Raw genomic sequence first — 26,892 nt, 5'->3', positions numbered from 1 at the left:
GTATCTGATGTCCAATCCACCATCATCTTGCCCAACATAACCTGTTACCCATAATACCAAAATTGGTAAAATAACTCAAGGAGCTGAAGTGTCAATTATTTCCCACTGAAGGCTCTCCATCTGCCTTCACTGCCATAAAATGTTGGGCATTTGGCAGAAAAGCAATAATGGAAATGGTATTTTTTGATAACTTTAGTCAAAAAGGCGTGAAAAAAGTGGGAGACTTCTTTGGGGACTGCCCTGTGTGTACTACAGGCAGCACACTCAAGATAATAGAGGAGCAAATTACTGCAGATGCCGGAATCTGTACTGAATACTAAAAATTCTGGAAATCACAGTGGGTCAGGCAGCATCGTGGAGAGACAGCGAGCTAATGTTTTGAGTCCAGATGACTCTTCATCAGAGTTCTGATGTGCAGAGTTCGAAAAACTCCTGATTCCCAAAACCCAACCTGGAAGAAACTTCACTGATTGGCCCACCAATTGGGAAGGGGTGCAAACCAGGATCAGGCCCACTCTTCCCAGGAACAAAGCAGAGACACTCTGAGGGGCTGCTGAGTACTGAGTTGCAGTACCTAATCGATTGGCCTCAGTGTCCTGGATCTCTGACCCAGTAATATGAACATAAACATTTTCATTGATAACAGCCAATCAGGAATACATCAAGGCTAACAAATTAAGGCAGTGAAAAGCTGGTCAATGCTTAAAAGTGTTTGGTCAAGAAAAAATTCACCAGTGTCCGTCGAACTCTCACCTCCCCTTCAGTATATTTCATTTCCTTCATGTACTTAATCACATACTAAGGCTAACATCTGTATTCACACACACACACTGCAGAGAGAGGATCCCTTTCTCGGCACATGGAACTGTGAATGTATGAACCCACCACTGTGATGATAATAGCTTAAGGAAACAGTCAAGCAGTGCTATCCAAAAACAATCAATGTAGGGTTATGTCAACAGATGGCTTTTGAAATTGCAAGCACTGATTCTTCTCGATGTAAAGCCGTAATAGGTTGTTTCTTCTTAAAATTTAAAGTGCAGTGTGTTTAAGTGACTTGATAGATTAATCGCTTTACACAGCCTTTTATCTACATTACTGTTTGCATTCCTAATGCCAAAGGGCACCTGTAACTCTCTTAAAGGGCAATGGCAAACCAACAGTGACAAAACGTCCTGGAGACATGGGTTCAACTCCCACTTTGGATGATGGCGAAACTTGAATTCAACAAAATCTGGAATTAAAAGCTAGCTTAATGACAACTATACAATGACTATCAATTGCGAAAGAAATTCATCTGGGTCACTAGTGCTCTTCAGGGAAAGAAATCTATTGTCCTTCCCTGGTCTGGCCAGCAAATATGATTCCAGACCCACAGTAATGTGATTGATTCTTAACTGTCCACTAGGCAAAAAATAAATTGATACCCATAACACATGAATGAAAAAGATATTGCCAAAGAAACAGAGACAACACAGTGTGGAGCTGGAGGAACACAGCAGTCCAGGTAGCATCAGAGGAGCAGGAAAGTTGATGTTTCGGGTTGGGGCCCTTCTTCGGAAAGGCTAAAGCAACAGGGCAGTTTGCTGCATTAGCAGACAATGAGCTAAGGATTTGCCTTCAGGCACAGCACTTGTGAAATGAATGACCTTGATTAAATACTACATTTTGTGTGTGTAAAACAACACCATCTTACTAATCTTTAACTGGCTGATAATGTTGTACAAACCTTTTGTGTTTCACCTCTCACCACCCACCAATGCTCCATTGTTCTCTTTATAAAGGCAAATAGTCTGACGCAAAACTCTAAGCCACTGTTAATTGTTTATTCCACTCTTGAATCCCTCCTTACTACTTCTTCAGTTTGGTAAAATGAGCTATGCAAACATTAAGCTTACATAGCATGCCTCAATCATAACGTGGCTGGCAATAGTTTCTGTACTTTAAAATTTCTCTGTGATATTCAAAGCTTAAGGATAAAGCTATCATGTACTGTAATCATATGGTAAAAAAGACACAATGAAAATGTATTTCTATGTTTTTGTAATATTTTAAATTTGAGCAATATTTCAGTCTTTCGCTGGAAAAGCATATTTTTGGAAACATGACAGTAAATGGTGTTGCCTAAGAGACAAATACATCAACAGGAAAGCGCAGGACTGTTCAAATAAATCTGCATTTCGTCGGCAAAACATTCTTGAACAGCACAGCCAAGGTGAATGCCATAATAAAGTAATGATGTGGAGGTGCCAGTGTTGGACCAGGGTGGACAAGGGCAGGAGTCACACAACACCTGCTTACAGTCCGACAGGCTTATTTGAAATCAAAAGCTTTCGGAGCACTGCTCTTTCACTTGGTGAGGAAGAAATGCTATGAAAGCTTGTGATTTCAAATAAACCTGTTGGATTATAACCTGTTGTCATGTGGTTTCTGACTTTGTCCCTCCCGGTCCAACATTGGCACCTCCACCTCATACTGCATCTCGGGTAACATAAAGACACCTACATGTAAGTATATGTTTTAACCACATACAGCACTTTGAACAGTCTGGGAGTGTGTCTTAGCTACATGCTCAAGCCTATCTGGAAAGACAATTGATGCAGTGAAGCTGTGATTTGTGAAAAATGAGCGTATAACAACAAGAAGCAATCGCGTCTGCAGAGTTCATTCACCTCGTTCCTTTACTTCTACATTATGCAAAATTTTACCATGTCCAAATAGTATTTTCAAGGTTCCTTGGATGTCCTAACCACAACACCACCCATTAGTATTACTGTCAAAACAACTGCCATTTGATTTTGCTTGACTTTACTCAAAGCGGGCACATTCAATTTACACCAAAGCTGTCAAAGGTCGCAGGCATTCTGGAATAATTCATCCAGCTCAGAGATATCATTTGTAATACAATGCCAGATTTTCACTATTTCATGATAAGCCTGGTTGGTTACTTCACTATTGCTGTTTCTTGAACACAACAGAGCAGCACCTATCCTGCCTGCTGCATTCTGCTGGAACAATTCCGAGCCTTGTTTCTTCACGTATAGAATCACCAAATTTTACAGTACAGAAGGAGGCTACTTGACCATCTGTATCAGCTTCTGAAAAAGCTATCCAGGTAGTCCCATTCTCCAATCCTATTCCATAGCTCTCCAAATTCATCATTTTCAATTAGAAATTCAAGTCTCTTTGAAACCTCTACCACTCTCCCCAGCAGCAAAATCTATTCTAAATCCTAACAATTCTCTGAGCACTGAACTTTCTCCTCATCTCATTCCTAGCTGTCTTGCTGACAATCTTCAAATTGTGACCCCATAGTTACAAGCATACCACTAGTAGAAACAGAATATCCTTCTTTATCCTGTTAAAACTGTTCACAGTTTTGATCATCTCAATAAAGTCACCTCTTAATCTTCACTGATCCAAAGAGAATACACAAATAATTCATAAAATGGATAAAATGTATTTCATTTTCAAACACGCATGGTGACAAAAAAAGGTATTAAATATGATATTTTAAACCTGACAGAAAACAAATCAAATGTTCTGTCCTGAAATAATCATGAACAGAAGCATGGCAGAATAATAACAAATCTGCAAAGGCTTTTTCTCCTTATATAATTTGAAAACAATAAGGCAGTCAATCACTGAAAACGTGGTCAGCTTTGATAATGGAACTGTAGTGATTAGAACCTGGTGGACCTTCTTGACTATAAGATCCTTGATTGGGACTGTTAACCTGGGCCAAATAGGGAGCCCTGGCTGACAGATATAAACAGGGGATTTAGAATCTCCTCAGTTCAGGGGGCTGATTCTAAGCTGGCTGGCTATAGCTGGTGTATTGTGCACGTGTAAATAAAGGGCAACTTGGTGACAACATACTGTGGAGCTATTTCAGGAACAGAGACAGAAATTGCTAGAGAAATTCAGGTGGCCTGGCAGCATTCATAAAAAGAGAAAGAGAGTTAATGTTTCAAGTCCAGTGACCTTACTTCAGAACTAGCTTTAGCTTTGAATGACATGTTGGCAGTGGGAGTGAATCTGATCACTAATCTGGCCTGTAATAAAGCTCTGGAGATATTGGAAACCAACTTTTCTTTATTCATCCATGGGATGGCATTTATGGCCAGCATTTATTGCCCATCCCTAATTGCCCAGAGGGCAGTTAAGAGTCAATCACATTACTCAAGGCCTAGAGTCACATGTAGACCAGATCAGATAAGGATAGCAGTTTCCTTCCCTAAAGGACGTTAGTGAACCAGATAGGTTTTTCCTGACAATTGACAATGGATTCATGGTCTTCATTAGACTCTTAATTCCAGCTATTTATTGAATTCAAATTCCACCATCTGCTGTGGCAGGATTTGAACCCTGGAACATTATCTCGGTCTTTGGATTAACAGTCCAGTGATAATATCACTAGGCCATTGCCAGTCACAAACTTGCACGATTTTTATTTGAACCCCATTACATTGAAACGCAGTTGAATTCAATCAAAGTGAACAAACAATGTTGTTAAAATATTACATTTTGAGATTGCTCATGAAAACACTGAAGGAACATAGATCAAGATTCAAGAATGGTTGGTGGACCAATATGTTCCAATAAACTGCAAAACATGGAAATATATTCGAGAAACAGAAATTGCTGGTGAAATTCAACAGGTCTGGTAGCGTCAGTAGAGAGAGAAACAGTTAACATTTTCAGCCCAGAGATGCTTCTTCCTGCAGTTTCCCCAACAGTTTTTATTTTGTTTCAAAAGTACATCATTTCTTTGTTTTACAGTTTTTAAGAATAGATTTCACATTTAAAGCAGGATTTATAAAATCTGATACAGGAAAGAAGTGCGGGTGCTGAAGATCTGACGCAGAAACAGCAGTTGCTGGAGAAACTCAGCATTTAAAATTGCTGGAGAAACTCAGCAGGTCTGGCATCACTATTTCTTCATTGTTGAGTTTCTGCAGCATCTCCAGCATCGGCATTTCATTGTTTCATTAGATTTTAGAAATCTTGCTTTAAGTGTGAAACCAAAGATGGAGGGACTTTGGAATATTCTGATCACCACTAGTTACATGTATTTGATATTTCAGTAATGGTAATAATAAATCTAACTGACAACTGATAAAGACATAGAATTAATCCAAGGAGGAAGTCTCCACATTCCCTCGATTATCAAGCCAAGGGGAAATTGCAAAACCCAAACAGAGTGAATGAATGAGGAAGAGATCGCATGAACTGTGAATGTTGGAGTCGTGACCCAAAACTTTCCTGTTTCTCTGATGCTGCCTGGCCTGCTATGTTCTTCCAACTCCACACTGTGTTGAATGAATGAGGAAGATGCTTAGGTTTTGAACAAAGGAATTGTTTCTGTATGGACTGCCCAAGCTGTACCATATTTTCATCTGGGTGTTGAAACTATATCTGGTTGCACATTTCCAAACTATCCCATTTTAAACAGTTTTTTTGTAAAAAAAAACGATTTATTTTTAGAAATGAGGCAGGCTAACTATTCTTCAAATGAATTAGTCCAAGTCAGCATTCATTTTAAGTTACAGAAGAGATATAATTGCAAGAGGTTGCTTATTCAAATGTAGTCATTTGTAGTTAAGAGGATGCTCAGATTTACCTGTTTAACTACCACAAGTGGCAAAAAGTTTTTGTCTTTTTAATGGAGCATGCTAGTTTGTTGCACTGTTGCTGTCTGCACAGTGGGTAATGGAACTAGTAAAGGTTGTCCCAAAGTCATTGAAGTGACAGCACAACTTAATGCATGGCTATAATTACTTACTACTGAAGTTTAAACAGAAGCAAAATCAACAGGCTGTCAATGCCCTGTAATTTCTGGGAGCCATCCAGATTATTTTTCTTTCTGAAACCACTTATATTTAATTGTACTATGTTGGTACTTCATCTTTTATTTGATGATCTGGTCAGATCATATGTGTGAAGATAGGTGTGAAGATTGCATTTGCCCTGGAACACTACCCTGAGATTCCAACTTGCTTTTTAAGTTTGGGGCCAGTCACTACCTTATATAACAAACACAGAAATTTAAGTCAGTAGAGCTGGCAGCATCTGTGGACGGAGAAACCGAGTTAACATTTCCAGTCCAATGTAGAAACATAGAAGATAGGAACAGTCGACTATGCTGCCCCTTCAGCCTGCTCCACCATTCTGCTCAGTACCCTGTCCCTGCTGTCACCCCATATCCTTTAACAAAGTGTGCAGCTGGATGAACACAGCAGGCCAAGCAGCATCTTAGGAGCACAAAAGGGGACGTTTCAGGCCTACGTTTCGGTGGCACGGTGGCTCAGTGGTTAGCACTGCAGCCTCACAGCGCCAGGGACCCAAGTTCAATTCCAGCCTTGGGCGACTGTGTGGAGTTTGCACATTCTCCCCGTGTCTGCATGGGTTTCCTCCAGGTGCTCCGGTTTCCTCCCACTGTCCAAAGATGTGCAGATTAGGTGGATCGGCCATACTAAATTGCCCGTAGTGTTCAGGGGTGTGTGGGTTATAGGGGGATGGGTTTGAGTGGGATGCTTTAAGGGGCGGTGTGGACTTGTTGGGCAGAAGGGCCTGTTTCCACACTGTAGGGAACCTAATCTAATCTAATCTAATCAGCTCTTCTGATGAAGGGTCTAGGCCCGAAACGTCAGCTTTTGTGCTCTGAAGATGCTGCTTGGCCTGCTGTGTTTATCCAGCTCCACACTTTGTAATCTCGGATTCTCCAGCATCTGCAGTTCCCATTATCACACCCCATATCCTTTAACTCCTTTAGAATTAGAATTAGGTTTTATTGCCAATTGTACTCAAGTACAGGAGTACAGTGAAAAGTTTATCATGTTTCCATTCTCCAGTGCCATTTTAGGTACAAAATCTGAGGTACAAAATAGAAAAATAAAGAAACAAGTTAAAAAGTTCAACATTACAGTATTTCTTAATAAGAAGTGGCAAAATAAAGAAGCTGAGTTAAAGTGTGAATATTACAGTCCTTTTTAAGGCATGCGCCTGCAGACGCGCTAAGCTGGGCCTTCCTAATGAGGACATGCTTTCCCCAGCTCTATGTGCCACACAGGCTCACCAGCCACTTTGCTGACAGCCACCACTTCATTGCCAACCACCATCCGCGCTCACGGTGACCATTAAAGACCCACGCTGGGCTCCCAGTCACTGCCATCTTCTGTCACTGCCTCTGCCTCCATGACCCAGCTCTCTCCAGAAGATAATTTAAAAAAAAACAAACAAAAAACTAAACGAATCAGAAAAGAAGAAGAAAAAAATGAAAAGCAGATGGAATGGGTAAGACCCAAGTTCAGGACCCCTGACACAGCCTACTTTGCTGCTACTATCTACGAACATTGAAAACATGAAACGCTTTGGTCTCAATCACTTTCTGCTGTAGAGAATTCCACTGGGTCATCACTCATCCCTTTGTCAGACAGGGGGATCTAGGGGTAGACAGTTGCTTGAAAGTGGTGTCACAGGTAAACAGGGTGGTAAAGAAGGCATTTGGCATGTTTGCCTTCATTGGTCAGAGCATTAACTGCAGAGTTGGGACTTCCTGTTACAGTTGTACAAGACACTGATAAGGTCACATCTGGAATACTGCATACACTTCTAGTCGCCCTGCTATAGGAAGGAGGTTATTAAAGTGAAAAGGGTGCAAAAATATTTACAAGAATGTTACTGAGACTGGAGGGTTTAAGTTATAAGGAGAGTCTGTCTTCGGCTGGAATTTTTCTCCCTGGATCATCAGAGGCTAAGGGGTGACCATATACAGGTTTATAAAATCATGAATGGCATAGACAAGGAGACTAGTCATAATCTTTTTTCAAGGGTAGGGGAATCCAAAACCAGAGAGTGCAGGTTTAAGGCAATGGGGAAAGATTTAAAAGGAACCTGAGGGGCAATGTTTTCACACAGAGAGTGGTGTGCATATGGAATGACCTGCCAGAGGAAAATGTTAGAGGTGAGTACAATTCCAACATTTAAAAGACATTTGGACAGATACATGGATAGGAAAGGTCTCGAAGGATATGGACCAAATGTAGGCAAATGGTACTAGTTCAGTTAAGGAAACCTGGTTGGCACGGAGAAGTTGGGCCAAAGGACCTGTTTTCAGTGCTGTATAACTCTATGATACTCTGGGTAAAGAAATTTCTCCTCATCTCAATGCTACATGGCCTATCTTGTATCCTTAGTCTGTGACCTCCATTTCTGGACTTGCCCAACACTGGAAACACCCTACCTGCATTTGCACTATCTGGTCCTTTTAGACTTTTGTAGGTTTCTATGAGATTCCCCCCCATTTTTGTAAACTTAATGCCAGTCCTGCCTTCCTTGCACTCCCTCCACAGCCAGAACATGCTTCCTCGAGGAAAGAGAACAAAACTAAACACAACACTCCAGGTATGGTTTCACATTGGCCTTAGTACAACGGCCACAGGACATCCCTGATTCTATACTCAAACCACCTTGTTATGAAGGCCAATATGCCATTTGTCTCCTTTAGCACCTTCACCAAGAAGATAGTGGCACTTGTGCTGGTAGAATTAACAAGGGCAATGACTTTCTTGTTTGAAACCGGGTGGAAACCTTAGACCATGATCTCATATCACAGTCTCCACTGCTGGTCCTGAGGGGGAAGAGGAAACCCTGTCCAGCAAGAACTTCAGGTTTTTGCCCCCAACGTGGGATGCTGATTTCTGGATTTACAAATGGCGGAAACAGCACGGGGCAGTTCAGGATAGATGGTAGTTATCCCAATGCACAACAATGGGCTTTTAATGATGGTGGTGACACAAGGGATGCTGGTTCATTCCATGGCACATTGGCAAGATGGTGCCAAAATCAGACATGAAGGACGCCAAAGGGGTGGAGTAGGTGGTCAATGAGATGCTTTCGGTAAGGCACGGTAAAAAAACTCACTTGGCCTCTTGGCAACAAAAAAAACTTGCCAAGAAGCTCAACCCAACTTTCACTTAACCAAAAAAATAAAGAAGATTCAGTCCATAAATGAATGCATCTTCAGAAAGGTCAACCAAATGTAAGACATCATAGTTACAATTTACCATAAACTACCAACATAGAAGGAAATGCTTTCACATGTACAAAATAAATGCTTGAGAACAGAATTATCACAACAGTTCAGTCATATCTCACACATAAGACAAATAAACCAAGTACAAGCCTGCAGTTACAAAATTAGATTGATGAGCAGTATTATCGAATAAAACTGTTCATCCATTAAGGAAGGATTTCAAAAGTGCATACACCATCATTTCACAAATTGATTTTTATTAATTTAAACACACAATTCATGAGAAAGGTCTGTACAGATATTTTGCAGATTCAACACACTCTTTTCTTGTAGTGAGGCGTCGGTGATCTGTTGATTTCCAGTCATTTTGATTGAAAAATCAAAATCATAGTCCACAGATTTTTTTTATCTTGATATTTTTCTGCAAATGTTTAATTTCCGAGTAGTTAAAACAGTTCACCATAATCTTTCTAGCAGCTGTATCCATCTAAGAAATCCCCTCCTGAAAAGGTAGAATTTTTTTTTGGACTTACAAACAATTTCTTGCGGTTGCTGTAATGAATATCTGTGTGGAGCTTTATAAAGAAATAAGACTATTAAGTACCTGAGGTATAAAACATCAGAACCAAAGTTCCTTTTGCAGTGTTCACAGAGAGGGACAAAGTGTAAATTTCAGGGATTACAATAAAAGTTGCATCTACTGTAAGTAGCCCGAAGAAAAATCTCAGTTGACAGCCAAGTATGTTAATATTTCAGGCGAAAAATGGATAATATCAAAATGCATCAGGTCTAATTGTACAAGCAAAATCCCATAATGTTCTAACAGCTTTTGTTCAAAAAAATCTAAATGTTCCTCTGCTAATGTATTTTCATACAAAAGAATGTAGACACTGTAAGGGCGTAAATTTATAGTAATTTTCATTCCCATTGTTAATAAATGAAAACAACTTTTATAATAAAAATATATACTGTATCATCTTCATTAACTGCGTATGAAGAGAGCAAGGAATTATTTTTGACTTTATTCAATTGGAGTATTCCATTTATTTGTTTGCAGAAAGATGGATACAAGTAATTTGGGGGAATGAGAAAGCTACAGAAAAAGGAGTAAATCTTGACACTTGACATTCAAGCTTTTGGTCTTTACAAAATAATCACAAAAATTCCATTATCTACATATTTACCCAACAAAAAGTTGCACTTTAACACACCAACATTTTGATAAGGCACAGCACTGTTTTTTGTGCACACAATACCGCTCTACACTGACACTTCACAAACAAGGCATTGTTATCTTTCAATTGCATTTGCCTTAACAATATGTAAAAGAATTGCCTGAATACAAATTTACACAAAATGACATTTTCTGTACATGATTGTCTTAGCAAACTGAAGTTATCTTAAATTATAACAGAACAAATTTTCTGTAAACTACTTTGTGACTTGACAGAATCAAATGTGCTCTTTGTGTCAAATGGCAAAAATTCTAATTTAAGTACCTTCATAAATGATGTTAACATACAACTGTTCATAAATAATAAGAGAACCCTGGATATCAGTAAAGAAACAAAACATGTCCACAAGTAAACGATGCTGCCAGCATTTGTCCAACTCAGTTTTCAGTGTAAGTTTTAAATTCCTTATGGTGAAAATGTATTTTTCTTTACAGAGGCTTTAGAGTGATGACTGTCAATGCTTAAAGCATTATCCATACCATTTGTTCTGAGGACGATGAGTGCGAAGCATCTTTCCAGATCCATTTTCTTCACATTTTCAGATCTATTTTTTGTACCACTGCAGTAGCAACAGGGCTGTTGAACATTGTAATGGCTTTTCATTGTATAACCTCCACAGTCTTGCGAGCCATCAGCAGCTTTGCCATAGATTAATTTGCCTCCATTTAAAGATTGGTCAAGGGTTAAGACAAATTGCAGCTGTATGTCAACACTTGGGACACATCACACGGTTTGGAGTCAGAAGCTGCCAGAAGACACAGAGATATTGTAGTCTACAAATAGTGAGGGTGGAGAGCTACATTTCAAAGTACTGCTACAAGTACTCCAATTCCAGGGCATGATGTAAGGCCATAAGGTCAGAGTGGCTTGAGATCCTCCAGAAGGGCATGGTGTGCTGTGAACAACACAAACAGGAAATCTGAGAAGACCACATAGCCTTTGCTCTGACTAAACAATTCACTGTTTGAAATGCAAACTCGAAACAGCCCAAAGCATGAAAGACTTATATTTTGTTACATAAGTTACTGTTTAATATTTGTAAAAATCCACACTGTATTTTCAACAAACCTGCTTTTGGCTGTTTTTAGAAGAATAATTAAAGTATTAAAGAAAACTGCTGAAGCAAGGAGTAAGTACACACAATAAACATCCCTCAACTTTAAAATGTTGGAACATTAAATTATGATTTCCATTTGGCATCATATCCAGTACGCTGAATTAAATTGATACATCTGATGCAGCTGAGGCGTGAATTAACATAGCTCTTTTTAAGGTGGTAAAAGCAGCAAGTTATTGAGTGGCATCTCATTTTTGTTCCTGAATATGCTTAAAAAGATCTATAACCATGATTGAAATTTACTGTAGGAACAGTCTGCCTCATTAAGCAAAGATATTTATGCCAATAGGTTATTACTTGCCACTACTCAGGCATCAGAATGATGACAATCAGGTTCTGTTCACTACAAAAACAAATAGATTCATTGTGGAAATACGACTCGCAGGTGAACTAGAAGGAGACCTTGTCAAGAAATGACTTGAAATGTTTTCCTCAGATCATTACCGTGTCTTATCAAAGGTAAATATTCTGAGAAGGAATGCATTCCGATCCCTAATGCTTGTGCTGACCTTAGTAATGACCTTTTCTTTGTTGTAGAAATCCTTTACTGTAGGGGATGATGACTTTATTCACTAGTTACCAACCCAAAAGAGTGCATCTAGGCAAATATTTAGAAATACCCTCATTAGACTTTTGGGACTTTACAAAAAAATACTTACTGCTTTCGGACTGTCAATTTGTTAAGATTTCTTTTACTCTTTCTGAAGGAGGTGGTATGACCTTGGAGGAAGTTTAGCAAAGTGAGATGCATTGCAAGTTAATATGCTCCTCAGGGCTTACCCTGTGGATTGGACATTATCTTGCCACATCATATTCCTACCATCCAATGATTAATGTGTGCTTTTTGCATTTGTCATTGTGTTGCAGACTGTATTGTTAAAAGCCTCACATGAAGGATACCATTATTTTTTAAACTTTTACTTTAAGCTATGTCCTCTTCCCTGTAATGGATGAGGTCAGTAGCACAAAGTGTTGAAGGCTATTTCTGCCTTGTAAGACGTGGAACTTTTAGCAGCAATTTTTACTGCTCCATCACTTAGGTTCCCACAGAAAGAGCTTGTTGCAACATGCTATTCAATCCCAATGCTGCCTGAGAAGAATCTCTTTGAAAAGTTCGAAATAGAGAATCTGTCTCATTCTTTCACCCAGTAATTTTTGAAGCTTATCCAATAGTCATGACCTTTAACTGTAGTTTGAATTAAGAAAAGCCCCCTATTAGGTCAGGTCCCTGCCTGCTCCTTAATTAGTGTTCTAAGTGATGTGGTTCTCGTCAGGGAATTTAGTTGACATCAAAAGTCTGTAAAAGCTGAATTGCCATTATTTTTTATTGGGCACACATACAACAACTTCTTAATTTCAACAACAAAGAAACATGCGCTTTTAAGAAAATTCAAAACACAGAATGATTGAAAGAAAAGCCAGCTGACAGCTGAATGCCTTTTATTGCAAATCATGCACAAAAATTCCTTAATTTCAACTGAAATGCAGATGTACTTTGAATGCTTTTCACATTCAGAATTAGGTATGCCCAAAATAATTCAATGTTTTTCTTGCAGATGCAAAACTCAGATGCCTGCCGTAACCACAGCACTGGATCAGAAATGACAGATTGGTGGAGATCTCCACCATCCTCTCCCCACCGCCTCCCCCTGCCCCCCACCCCCCACTGCACCCTCTTCCCCATCGCCTCCACTGAGTGCAAAACCAATGGGTGCCTCACAGCTCTTGTATGTGGAAGACTCAACACCAATGCAGTCAGGCAATTGACTAGCTAGAATTATGACAGTGGGAAGACAGAAATTCCAACAGAGAGCTGCTGGCCAATTACTGACAGCACCATTAAGACTGACCACTGTCAGTGCTCCTCCAAGCTCCACTCATTGGCTGATGCTGGATCCCTGGAGTCAGATAAATGAGGCAGCAAGAGGATGATTCACTGGCATTCAGTGGAGACTGGGCTCTGGTATGATGGCGTTGAGATAGCACCTCAGCACGTTCCCACTGCCAGATCTCTTGATTGGACACCAAATGCCTGCAAGGTTTACTGCCCGGTCTTTGGGAGCCTCAGAAAATGCTAGCAAGTCCCATAAAACCTCTGAGCTGAGCCGCTGCTCAATTCGGGTTAGCTCAGGGATAATTGACCTGAAATGGCTCATTTATGAATCTAGTTGGTATTCTGGCATGCTGAGACCTTCCTGCCTCAACTGTCTGATTCTCCTAACTGTCCACCCCATCATCATGTCTGAAAGGCAGGTTTTGACTGCCCCACTCTCCTTTATTACACAGCTGGCTATGGTGACCAAGTATCTTGTTCCACTCTTTTGTACTCCTAAGATGCTGCTTGGCCTGCTGTGTTCATCCAGCTCCACACTTTGTTATCTCCATTCTAATCTATCTGGAATCTTCCAAACTGCTGCCATTTAGAGGGCCCAGGGCAGCAGATACATGGGAAAACCATTGTAGATTCATAGAATCCCTATTGTGCAGAAAGAGGCCATTCAGACCATCAAATGCACACCAATCCTCCGAAGTGCATCCCACCCAGACCCAGGCTCCCACCCCGTCCCCTTAACCTTGCATTTCCCATGGGCAATCCACCAAGCCTATACATCCCTGGACACTATGGACAATTTTGCATGGCCAATCCACCAAACCTAATACATCCCTGGACACTATGGGCAGTCTAGCATGGCCAATCTGCCTAACCTGTACATTGTTTGGACTGAGGGAGGAAACTGGAGTACCCAATGGAAACCCCCGTAGATACGTGAAGAACACGCACACTCCACACAACAGGCTCAAGGCTGTAACCAACCCATGTCCCTGACACTGTGATGCAGAATTGCTAACCACTGAGTCACCATGTTGTCTGCATGTTCCCCTCCAAGCCACTCACCATCCTGGCTTGGAAATATATCACCGTTCCTTCACTGTCACTAGGTCAAAATCCTGGATCCATTCCTAACAGGGTGTTCAAGGACCGCAGTGATTCAAGAACATAGCTCACCACCAGCTTCTCCAGGGCAACTTAAAGACATGCAATAAATACTGACCTACCCAACAATGCAATGAATGAATAAAAAAGTTGCTCCTTGGCACCAGCATCTGGAAACCATATGATAGTGTCACAGTGGATTCTGCTTTTGGCACGACGTAGTATTATCCCTTTCAGATCCATGTACTATAATTAACAAATGGAAATCTTATTCTCGGTGCAAAATGCCCTAAATTCTCTTTCCATACCAGTCTTAAACTGAAGTTGTATCGTTTCAGTTAGTTTTACCCTCATAATGAGTGCTGTTCTCCAGCTACAGCCTAATTAAAGTCTTAAATTCAACTAATTAAATACAACATACTGCCCATTATGTGTTACATATATATGTTAATATAATAGATACCAAACTAAAAGTTCACCTGCACATCTGCCAATGTGGTACATTGTATCCACTGTACCTGGTGTGGCTTCCTCTACATTGGGGAAACCAAGCGAAGGCTTGGGGACCGCTTTGCAGAACACCTGCGCTCGGTTTGCAACAAACAACTGCACCTCCCAGTCGCGAACCATTTTAACTACGCCCCCATTCCTCAGACGACATGTCCATCATGGGCCTCCTGCACTGCCACAATGATGCCACCCGAAGGTTGCAAGAACAGCAACCCTGGGAACCCTGCAGCCCAATGGTATCAATGTGGACCTCACACGCTTCAAAATATCCCCTTCCCCCACTGCATCCTAAAACCAGGCCAGTTCTTCCCCTGCCCCCACTGCATCACAAAACTAGCCCAGCCTGTCTCTGCCTCCCTAACCTGTTCTTTCTCTCACCCATCCCTTCCTCCCACCCCAAGCCACACCTCCATTTCCTACCTACCACCTCATCCCGCCTCCTTGACCTGTCCGTCTTCCCTGGACTGACCTATCCCCTCCCTACCTCCCCACCTATACTCTCCTCTCCACCTATCTTCTTTTCTCTCCATCTTCGGTCCGCCTCCCCCTCTCTCCCTATTTATTCCAGCTCCCTCTCCCCATTCCCCTCTCTGATGAAGAGTCTAGGCCCGAAACGTCAGCTTTTGTGCTCCTGAGATGCTGCTTGGCCTGCTGTGTTCATCCAGCCTCACATTTTGTTATCTTGGATTCTCCAGCATCTGCAGTTCCCATTATCACAAACTAAAAGTTCTACATTTGTTGTAGCCTTATCCACTTGCATGTCTGATCTTACTTATCTGTGAAGCCTAAAACAAAAGATCCTCTGCTCCTTTATTTTGTTTAAGATTGTGCTATTTACTAACCCATATTGTGTCTCCTTTCCATTTGTTTGTCCATTTCGACAACCTATGTATGACCTTCTGAAATCTTACAGAGCTACAGTCACAATTGCCAGATCACCAGATCAGTACCTTTCGTCAATTCTAATGCTTTTTCCTGAACTCCTAAAGCCAGCTCCTATCTTCAATAGGAAAAAGCAATGTGGATGCAATATAGATCCCTACAGAATTCCATTTTTTTGAACTTTCCGTCTGAAAAAGCATGATTTCACTTATGCTAGAACATAGTCTCCTTATGTGAGGTAGTTGTATTGGGCGCAGTTCAGGGGAGGTTCCATAGATAGATTCTAGAGATGAGGGGTTTGTCTTAGAAACAGACATTGAACAGTTTAGGGTGATACTCTCTAGAGGTTAGAAAAGAAGAGATCTAACTGAGGTATATCAGATACTAAAGGGCATTGACAAAGTAGACACAGTTAGGATGTTTCCTCACATAGGGTAATCTAGAATGAGTCATCATGGTTTTAGACCAAGGAGTGGCAGATTTAAAACAGAGAGGAAGAGAAATGACTTCTCTCAAAGGGTCGTGAATCTGTCAAATTCATTCCCCAAAGTGCAGTTGATGCTGGGGCATGGAGTAAATTTAAGGAGGAGAAGGACAAATTTTTAATTAGTAATGGGTTGAAGAGTTATGGAAAGTGGGCAGTGGAGTAGAGATGAGGGAGAGATGAGATCTGACACAATTGTATCAAATGGTGGAGCAGGCTTCAGAGGCTGAGTTGCTTACTCCAGTTCCTAGTTCTTATGAAGATTAGTTATTTGAGCAACGTGTGAAGGGCTTATTTCCGGACTAATATTGTTATCTATATGATTGAAAATTGTTCCAGATTTTGATGGTTGCTACCTGCAGTCTTTGAGATGTTTAAAGTGATTGCATTCCCCATCTGAACAGCCTTGCACATTGCAACATGGATGCATACAAAGTGGAAGAGTCTTCCTTTTGTTTAATGGACCTGGCTTAAAAAATGCACACACAAGTACTGCTTAATAAAGACAGTGCTACAATCTCAGATGATTTACCTTTTTAGATGCTTGTTCTTCTTCCACACCGTCTCCCACAACAACATACACTACTTTTCTGCCAAATCTTTGAATTATACGTTCAAAGCAACTTTCTTTCCCTAAAGTAAAAATTGCAAATTATTAACTTGAAACAACACATTATTTTAACGTAACACCAAAGTTAAACATTTTGCTTAAGTGCAGCATTGTGGTGCAGCAGGTTGAAACTGATTGGTCACTGCATGGAGTATAGGAGTCAGGGTGTCATCTTGTGCCTGTACAGGACATTGGTTGGGCCACTGCATTCAATTCTGCTCTCCCTCCTATAGCAAAGATGTTGTCAAACTTGAAAGGACACAGGTAAGATATACAAGGATGTTGCCAGGGTTGGACGGTTTGAGCTACAGGAGAGGCTGCTTAGATTGAGGCTTTTCTCCCTGGAGCGTCGGAGAGGTTTATATCATTACGAGGGACATATACAGGGTGAATACTCAGAGTAGGGACATATACAGTGTGAATACCCAGAGTAGGAGAGTCCACAACTAGAGGGTGTAGTTTTAAAGTGAGAGGGGAAAGACTTAAAAAGGATTTAAGGGGCAATATTTACATGCTGAGGCTGGTGTGGATATGGAATGAATTGTTTGGGGAAGTGTTAGAAGCAGGTATAATTATAACATTTAAAAAGCATCTGGATGGGTATGTGAATAGAAAGGGTTTAAAGGGATATGGGCCAAATGCTGGCAAATGGGATTAGATTAATTTAGGACATCTGGTTAGCATCTGGTCTGGATGAGTTTGACTGAAGGGTCTGTTTCCGTGCTGTATAACTCTATGACTCTACGCTGTACTGTATATTGTAAGTACAAGCTCTTTGTTTGGAACTACTTGCATGAACTACCAATATCAGCTCTGCTATCAAAGGACATTGAGAGGGAGAGAAAGTGCGCCAAACAGCAGCATCAACAATCATGAGGAAGCAAGTCAGTGTTCCTTTAGCTGGGAACAGTTGATAATATGGGGCAGCAAAGGAAGTGGATAAAATAGGTTATCTTTTCAAACAAACCAAAAATTTTTAGCAATGTCACATGGAGTAAAATTATTGACAATGTGTATTGTCATGAAACGATTACCTTAATTTAATGTCTAAACAGAAATGCGAGTCACACTATACAATTCATGTAGCAGGAAGTAAAAGCTAAATGATTAATTGCTGTCTTTGTGCTTCATGGTCTACATCAATGGTTTAGTCTACGATTCAGAAATTTCGAGCTGCTGCAACAATAGGTCTCCACTAATATTTTTGGCTGACAGTGAGGTGGAAGGAAACAGATTGCAGGAAGATATCAAAGGACTACTTAACTGGGCAGAAAAATTGCAAAGTGATGCAGGTATAGAAAGCACTGTGTCAAAACATGGGAGAGGCAGACATTTACATCACATTTAAAAAGTATTTGTATATGCCTTTAAGGATTGTTTCGTACAATGCTCCATACAATCCAAGAGTTGGATAGTAGAATTAGTCTGGGTAGCTTTTTCTCAGTTGACACAGGCATGGTGACCCAAATAAACTCCTGTCCTGTAAATTTTTACTATCCAGTACCTATTGTCAGGCAATGCAACAAATAACTGCAGTTCATTCATCTCATAGGAAAGCTTTCCTTCCAAATATTGCCAGAGTTTTACTTTCATATGTTTATAATCATATCTTTAATGGGGAAATAAAGTTCATAGATGAATTTTGAGAAGTGCCAGATATACTTCGGCTAGAAACTAAGTGAAATACATAAGTTATTTGTGCTTTGGTATTCTGATTTTACTCACCTATTTTGGTTGCACTATATATGTTTTCAATTGGAAAAACAATTCCTAATCCATACAGCAAGACTTTGGCAAGAGCAGGTATCAATTGTGTTGTGGTTACTAAAATATTTATACAGTTTGACCTGAAAGACATCATATTTTTGGCATTACTACAAGTTATATTCTAAAGTTGGCGAAAGAATCAGTTATGAAATCGAGTCAAACAAGTTCTGCAATTTTGTTAGTAAATAAAACTATAAATTATATTAAAGTACACTTCTTTATATAAATTTATTTTGCTGTATTATTAAAACAAAAATTTGCACAAAGGATAATGTACTCACATTTGCATAACTATTACACAATCATAACTGTTCGAGAAGAATTATGTAAAAAGTGAATGTAAGATTTGATTTGAAGGGTTAGGGGTTCAATTTAATATCCAGCACACTGCGATTGAGGTTGGCAGTGGGGTTAGTGAGGTGATGATTTGCCTTGATCCTTGTATGTCTTGCTTTGTCTAAGCAGCAATGATTGTTATGTCCTTGTTTGCTATGATCTGCCTGTACTGATTGGCAAACAAAACTTTTCACTGTACTTAGGTACATGTGACAACAATAAATCAAATCAAATTTAGAGGTAAAGGCTTGGTAGTATGAACTACAGCCCCTCCCCCTTGGACCCAATTCCCCTTACTCACATAGTTTAAAATATCCACAAAGGGTGAAACCCTTAAACCTCTGAAGCTATTTTCTTTCTCACCTGAGGTTTTCTTGAGGTTTGCTCTGTATCACAGTTCACTAATTAAGAAGGCAACTGTCAATCTGCTACTACAATGTTGCTAAAGCTAGAGCAAAAAATCTATGATTTGCAAATGGAGGATCCACAAACTGTGATAGATATTATGCCCTTAATTTTCCCACCGTCAATGTTTTGAAGTTATGGGTGTGGGTGATATTTCCCTACACTGTAGCATGGCCGACAGGAACATTTGAGCATGTGCAGGATTGTGTTTGTGAGCCTAGCTTCTGAAACACTGGAAAGAATATTTAATTAGGCCTGTCATAAATGTTTAAGTGAAATCAAAGGAAATGAAAATAGAGCAGGGCGTATTGGTGGCTGGAGAACATGACTGGCAAGAAGGATATACAGTATTTGACTGAGTTGCACAACAGGTAGGTGCTGCGTATAATGGGCACCGGATCCAATATTGCCAGCTGTGCACCTTCACCAACATTAAACACCAGCACCCCCCCACCCACCCACCAGCATGGCATTATCACCACATGGCAATAACTTGGAGCAGGTCCATGCGGCTGACGACCTTCAGTGCATTTAGTGCAGCTGCTCCCCATGTTCCCCCAGTTCCAAAGAATGACAAGAACAGTTGAGATCCTTTTTGAAACCCATTACAATTTGGATGAGCATTTGAAATGCTATAGCATACAAGGCTATGGGGTAAGTGATGGAAATGGGACTAGAATAAACAGGTGCTTGATGACTGGCACAGGCAGGGTGGACTGAAGGGCCCTTATCTGTGCTGTGAAATTTCTACTTCTTGTTTCCCCACCCGAGCAAGCAAACATCTTGTTAACTTTCCAACATAAAACGTTTCTCCTTAATTTCCTACATTATTCAGTTATGATCAGTTCATAAAAAATGAACCCTTAATGTTTATGTCCCATTTGTGACAGAAGAGCTTAGTGATCCAATTTGTTCAAGCCATACATAATATGTTCTATCATTGCATTTGACAGATCAGAAGGGAACAGTTCACTGTTTTAGTATTCTCTAGACAAAAGAAAATCTGGGATAGTCAATCTTTCTGTATGTATGGAACGATAAAATGTTTTAATACCTGAACCACCCCGTTTCCATTCATTTTACAACACACACAAATATCTGCAAAAATAAGAAAATAATATATTCATGCTTCATGTTTTGCTTTCTTTACCTGTTACTTTTCAATGATTTTTCCAATTTTTTTCATGCCTATGTATTTTGTTATAAGCCATTTTCATTGTGTAATAACTTTGGTGTGCTGGAAACTGTAAGTTCAGATTGCTCCTCACCTTGAATGAATGAGTGTGAGGACTTTCAGTGCAAGTGTTAGCCAAGAATCTGTTAGAGCTTCAATTTCTGCTCGCAACTGCAACCATGATTCCCTTTTATTTGGACCAAGGAGACCTGAGATTTTGAAAATAATTATTCTGAGTTAAACATTCATTTGCTATTTATATCACATTTTTTAACAATATGGTTGACTGTTAACTGACCTTAAAATGCGTTGTAAGTCACTCAGTTCAAGGGCAATTAAGGATGGGCAACAAACAATGCCCACACCCATTGGAAGAGTAACAACAAAATTCAATATTCAATAAGACCTATACAAAACTATGCAATTTTGTCACAAAACATCTTTAACAGAATGGTCCATATTACCAAATGGCACACTTAAATATTATATAAAGTCATAAAAGTTAAAATCTAGTTATTTTCAAAATATCCTGTTTCTTTTATTTTACATTTTGATTTTTGTTTCTCTCTGTGTGTCATAAAGCCACATTCAGCCAGCAGGGATGGATAACATACCCACTTGATGAACCAATGAAGCCCTGTTAGAATCATGTTTCTTTTGGGGGTTACTTTTGCAAAATACCATCTGGAAACATGAGTCAAATAGGGTTAGTGTGGAAATTGAATTCCACTGGAAATTTAGCTTCTTTGGACATGCAAATATGCAATTCATTAATGTGCTCCAAATTCCAGTTTATTTGAGAACTGATAGATTTCAAACAAAATATACAAACTTGACCAACAGAAAACCCTCATACACAAATATTTTGGTTGGATTTATTTTGTTTAAAGAAGACATTGAATATTATGCCAAATGGGCTGCAAATACAGATCCTGTTGTTTAGCACAAACCTAATTAAACCCAGTAAGTCTACACTGAAGATCTGAATAGTCACAGATCATGATTATAAAATACATATGCATGTTTACAACTGGCAAAGATTTAAATATTCCAATGCTACCCTATTAACAAAAGAAAAATGATGTGTTTTACTCCACACAGATAAATTACATGAAAAGAATACTGAATTTAAATGTTGGCTTTTAAAATTCTGCCTAAATCATTATTTTTAGCAGGTTTCAAGAATCAGATATATCAGAACAACTGCCATCAATCTAATGATTAGTCAAAACAGTATTCACAAATTACTAAGAAAATAATCTGTTTGCTCTTGTCCTTGTTACTTACCAAATGATTTAATTTATAGAGTCATACAGCATGGAAACAGACTCTTTGGTCCAACCAGTGCATGATGACCATGTTCCCAAACTAAACTAGTCCCTGCATTTGGCCTATATCCTCCCAAACATTTTCTATTCACAAACTTATCCAAATGTCTTTTAAATATTGCAACTGTACCTGCATCCATCACTTTCTCTGGCATTTCATTCCACACACAAACCTCTTTCTGTTGCCCCTCACGTCCTTTTCAAATCTTTCTCCTGTTAACTTAAAAACATGGTCCCTAGTTTTTAACTTCCCCACCTTAGGGAAAAAAAACCTTTGTAATTCATCTTATCTATGCCCCTCATGATTTTATAAACCTCTATAAGGTCATCACCCAACCTTCTACACTCTAGTGAAAGAAGTCCCAGCCTTTCCAGTCTACTTCTTTATTTCAAACCCTCTATTCCCAAGATTATCCTGGTAAATCTTTTCTGAACCCTCTCTAGTTTAATAATCTTCTTCCTATAACAGGGCGACTAGAACTGCACACAGTACACCAGAAGAGGTCTCACCAATGCCCTGTACAACCTGTAAATAATGTCACAACTCTAATACTCCAAGATCTAAGCAATAAAGGCAAGCGTGCTGAACACCTTCTTATGCAACCTATCTATATATGATGCAAACTTCAAAGAATTATGTATCTGAAGCTCTAGGTCTCTCTGTTCTACAACGATATCCAGGACCCTACCATTAACTATACAAGTCTTGCTTCTGTTTGTTTTACCAAAATGCAATACCAAATTAAACTCCACCTACCACTCCTCAACCCACTGAGCCAATTCATCAAGATCTCTTTGTAATCTGAGATAACCTCTTCACTGTCCACTATACAACCGATTTTGATGTCGTCAAACTTACTATCCATGCCTTCTATATTCTCATTGAAATCATTTATTTTAAATGAAAAACAAAAGTGGACCCAGTACTGACCCTTGTGGAACATCATTGGTCACAGGCCTTCAGACTGAAAAACAACCACATCACCACACTGTCTCCAACCATCCAGCCGATTTTGTATCCAATTGGCCAGCTCACCCTGAATCTCATGTGATCTAATTTTACTAATTCATTTACCATGCAGAACCTTGTCAAAGGCTTTACTAAAGTCCACGTAAACAATGTCTACCACTCTGCCCTCATTAATCTTTTTGGTTACTTCACTGAAAAAAATTCAAACAAGTTTGTGAGACATGTTTTTCCTCATGCAAAACCGTGCTGACTATCCCTAATCAAGCCTTGCCTCTTTAAATGCATGTAAATCCTACCTTTCAGAATAGCCTCAAACAACTCAACCCACCACCAGAGATTTAGTAGTTTCCAAGCTGCTCCTTACAACCTTTCTTAAACAGTGACACATTAGCCACCCTTCAGTCCTCTGCTACTTCACCTGTGGTTATATATATTTATTGCAATAAATCTTTATATATCTTCATATAAATCTCTAACTACATCATAAAGGAAGATTAGAATACTTGCCTCCAACATTATTTTTGTAGGTATTATATATCTCTTTTACTCGCCGATAGCGGAAGGCTAACTTCCGCATCCAATCAACTCCGCCACGCACACCAGTTGCTAGGCAAAGATTTGCACTAGTTGCTGCAGCATGAAAGCCATCTGTAGCAAAGTTATAAGTGCTGTATAAATGGACACAAATTATACAACTGTCAGTGGATAACAAACACACCGATGTTTCATACAACAATTTCCCCTTTCCTGGAGCGGCATGGGTACTGGTGAGAGAATTGGGAAAATGTAGCCAGGATGAAAAAAATTGGAAGCCTGACGTTGAGGAAAAATGTTCCCAATTTTCTCTTTAAACTGTTACTTCAGATCCTGATTGAGTGGTGGCTACCTTACTTACAGCACTGGTATCTTGTTAAATAACGTGGCCTCCACAGCCTTCTGTAGTTCCACAGATTCACCACTATTACATAGAAAAACGTTCCTCCTCATGTCAGTACTAAAGGGTCGTCCCTTCGCCCTGAGGCTGTCCCCTTGGGAAACATCTCCACGTCCACTCTACCCAGGCCTCTCAATATTCTGTAACTTTCAATCAAATCACCCCTTTATCCTTCTAAATTCCATCAAATACAGGAAGCTTATCAGGCACAAATCCATAGTGTCCTGGGGGAAGCAGGCAATTCAAATCCGGTTCCAAAGAAGATTGCCTGGACTTCTAAAGTTAGCTCTGTTTTTCTCTCTCCACTGATCTTGCCAGACCTACTGATTTTCTCTGGTACTTTCTGTTTTTATTTCAGATTTCTAGCAGCTGCAGTATTTTGCTTTTAACTCAAGGCCAGGAATTGATTTCATTGCACTGGGGCACTGAGGGAGTGATCACAGTGAAAGAGAACAATTTGAGACTGAAGGATCAGATCACGTCTTGGGCACCAAGGGTAAGAGGATTTCTCACAGGTCACAATCACTCTGCCCCAACATTCAGAGGGTGTAGGGTCAATGTGGCTACATGCAAAACCATGAGCTTTGGGAGAACATTGTAGGCATTAATAATTATGGAAATGTGAGGGAGGCTGAGATATCATGGGGGCTGTGGGGGCAGCAATATGAAAGACAGGTGTTGGGGTAGGGTTTATCTTGCACCTCAGGCAGAGCCTATAAATCACTCACAAGAAAAACAAGTTTAAACCTTGTCATCATGGCAACAATTGAACAAATTGCCAATGTGTGCAGAATGGGTAGAGCAAGTTACTGCTCTTTCCTTACAAATCAAGAACCCATCTATCTCTGTCTTAAGAACACTCAATGAATTGACCTCCACAGCCTTCTGTGGCAATGAGTTCCACAGATTCACCACTATTACATAGAAAAACATTCCTCCTCATGTCAGTTCTAAAGGGTCAACCCTTCACTCTGAGGCTGTCCCCTTGGATCCCAGTCTCTCCTACTAGTGGAAACATCATCTCCATGTCCAGTCTATCCAGGCCTCTCAGTATTATCCCCTCATCCTTCTAAACACCGTCAAGTACAGACCCAGAGTCAACCATTTCATATAATAAGACCTTCATTCCTGGGATCATTCTTGTAAAACTCCTCTGGGCTCTCTCCAACACCAGCACATCCCTCCTCAGATACAGGGCACAAAACTCCTTACACACATGCGGTCTGAATACAAACTTATATAGCTTCAGCAGTACCTCTTTGCTCTTGTATTCCGGCCCTCTTGAAATGAATGCTAACATTTCAGTCGGCTTCCTAAGTGCCAACTGAATCTGCACATTAGTCTGAAGAGAATCCTGAACTAGGGCTCCTAAGCCCTGGCTGGATATTGAGGTCTCCCTGACCTGACATAAATGATTGAATTTCTCCAACTAACATGCAAATTTTCTCTTCCTGTGAAATGAGGTGCAATCCACCAACACTCCCTTCAGCCCCTTCTCTCAAGCTCTTACACTCCTTGGCCCTCTCAGTCTGACTTGGGGCCGAATGCTTCCTGCGATGCAACAGATGGTAGTGGAGATATATGAGCAAGAGATTTGACGAGTTATCTCCTGTGGCTGTATAGGATGTGTAGAGGGCAGGAAGAGGCCATTCAGCCCTTCTAGTTCCAACACTTAATGAGATTACGGCTGATCTGTGGCCGAATTCCACATACATGCCTTGGCCCCTATCCCTTAATACTTGCGTTTTGCAACAATGTATCTATCTCAGATTTAAAATTAATAACCAATCCAGCATCGACTGCCATTTGTGGAAGAGAGTTGCAAACATCTACCACAATTTTTGCGTGAAAATGTGTCCTTTCGTCTCTCCTGAATGGTCTGGCCCTAGTTCTAGAATCCCTAAACTTTATCTTCTCTGTCTTTTCCTGCTCATGTCTTGAGGGTGATTACATTGGAGAGAGTGCACAGGAGATTCACCAGGATGTTGCTGGGGATAGAAAGTCTCATTATGAGGAGAGACTGGGTGGGCTGGGATTGCTTTCAATGGAGCAGAGAATACTGAGGGTGGGGGGGTGGGTGGCTCTGATTGGGTTATATAATGTTATGAGAGGCGTAGACAGAGTAGATCATGAGAATCGTTTCCCCTTGATAGGCATGTCTAAGACCAAAGGGCAAAAGTTTAAGGTAAGGAACAAGCACTTCAGAGCAGATCTGAGAGAAAAAAAAATCTTTCGCTCCGAGGGTGATAGGTATATGGAACATGCTGAGAGGGTTGTGGAGACAGATCCTTTCGCAACATTTAAGAAGCAGCTGGATGAGCACTTAAAAATGCCAGAGCACGGCTGGTTCTGGACCAAGTGCAGGGAAATGGGATGAGAGAAGTTTGGTGTTTGTTGGGTGGCACAGACATGGCGGGCTGAAGGCCCCGTTTCTGTGCTGTCTGATTCTATGACTTTAATCAGATCACCCCTTAGCCTTCTCAATTCCAGAGAAAACAGGCCTAATGGGTATAGTCTCTCCTCATAACCTAACCCCAAATCCAGTTACCATGGAGATGTTCCATGTAATAGTGAGTGTTGTAGTCCATGAGTCTTGGAAATCGGCCTGTGCAGTGGCAGTGTTAGAACAGGGGGTGGCCTTCAAAGTGTGAAGTAGCAGAATGTCAGAATTGTTACAGTGCAAATGGAGGCTGTTCAGCCCATCATGCCTGTACCTATTATCTAGTTCCACTGTCCTGCCTTTTTCCCATATCCTTGTATCCCTTTACTAGCCAAAAAGCCATGTAATGTCTTCTTGAATGCCTCAATTAAACCTCCCTCCACCATATTTCCAGGCAATGCTTTCCATACTCCAACTACTCACTAGATGGAGAAGCTTTGTCTCCACTTCACTGAAAACAGAAAAATGCTGGAGATTACAACCAGTCAGACAGCATCCGTGGAGAGAGACCAAGCTAACGTTTTGAGTCTAGATGACTCTTCATTAGAGCTCACTTCACCCTAGTTTCATTTGCGCATCTCTCTAAATCTATGCCCTCTTGAAGAAGGGTCCCGACCTGAAATGTCAGCTTTCCTGCTCCTCTGATGCTGCCTGGCCTGCTGTGTTCCTCCAGCCCCACACTGTCTTATCTCTGACTCTAGCATCGGCAGTTCTCACTATCCCTCTTG

General features: G+C 40.3%; 1 protein-coding gene across 9 annotated transcripts in view; it reads right to left on the bottom strand.

The window, feature by feature from the left end:
- Positions 1-9,331: 9,331 nt before the first annotated feature.
- Positions 9,332-26,892, bottom strand: part of eya1 (EYA transcriptional coactivator and phosphatase 1) — a 192,572-nt gene continuing 175,011 nt past the window's right edge. For 7 of the 9 annotated variants that reach the window (XM_059645872.1, XM_059645871.1, XM_059645869.1 and 4 more), the window contains 6 exons: positions 23,298-23,458; positions 20,587-20,701; positions 18,536-18,657; positions 16,733-16,833; positions 14,447-14,570; positions 9,332-11,167 (listed from right to left, as the gene is read on the bottom strand). In XM_059645872.1, coding sequence (XP_059501855.1) covers positions 11,130-11,167; positions 14,447-14,570; positions 16,733-16,833; positions 18,536-18,657; positions 20,587-20,701; positions 23,298-23,458 — 661 coding nt within the window. In that variant the 3' untranslated portion in view covers positions 9,332-11,129. Of the gene's footprint in view, positions 11,168-14,446; positions 14,571-16,732; positions 16,834-18,535; positions 18,658-19,880; positions 20,417-20,586; positions 20,702-23,297; positions 23,459-26,892 lie in introns of those variants that run through there. The other 2 variants (XM_048529965.2, XM_059645876.1) reach the window with 2 other exon arrangements.

This window comes from Stegostoma tigrinum, chromosome 5, assembly GCF_030684315.1.
Source record: "Stegostoma tigrinum isolate sSteTig4 chromosome 5, sSteTig4.hap1, whole genome shotgun sequence".
Taxonomy (NCBI): Eukaryota; Metazoa; Chordata; class Chondrichthyes; order Orectolobiformes; family Stegostomatidae; genus Stegostoma; species Stegostoma tigrinum.
This window is presented reverse-complemented; position numbering and strand designations above follow the sequence as displayed.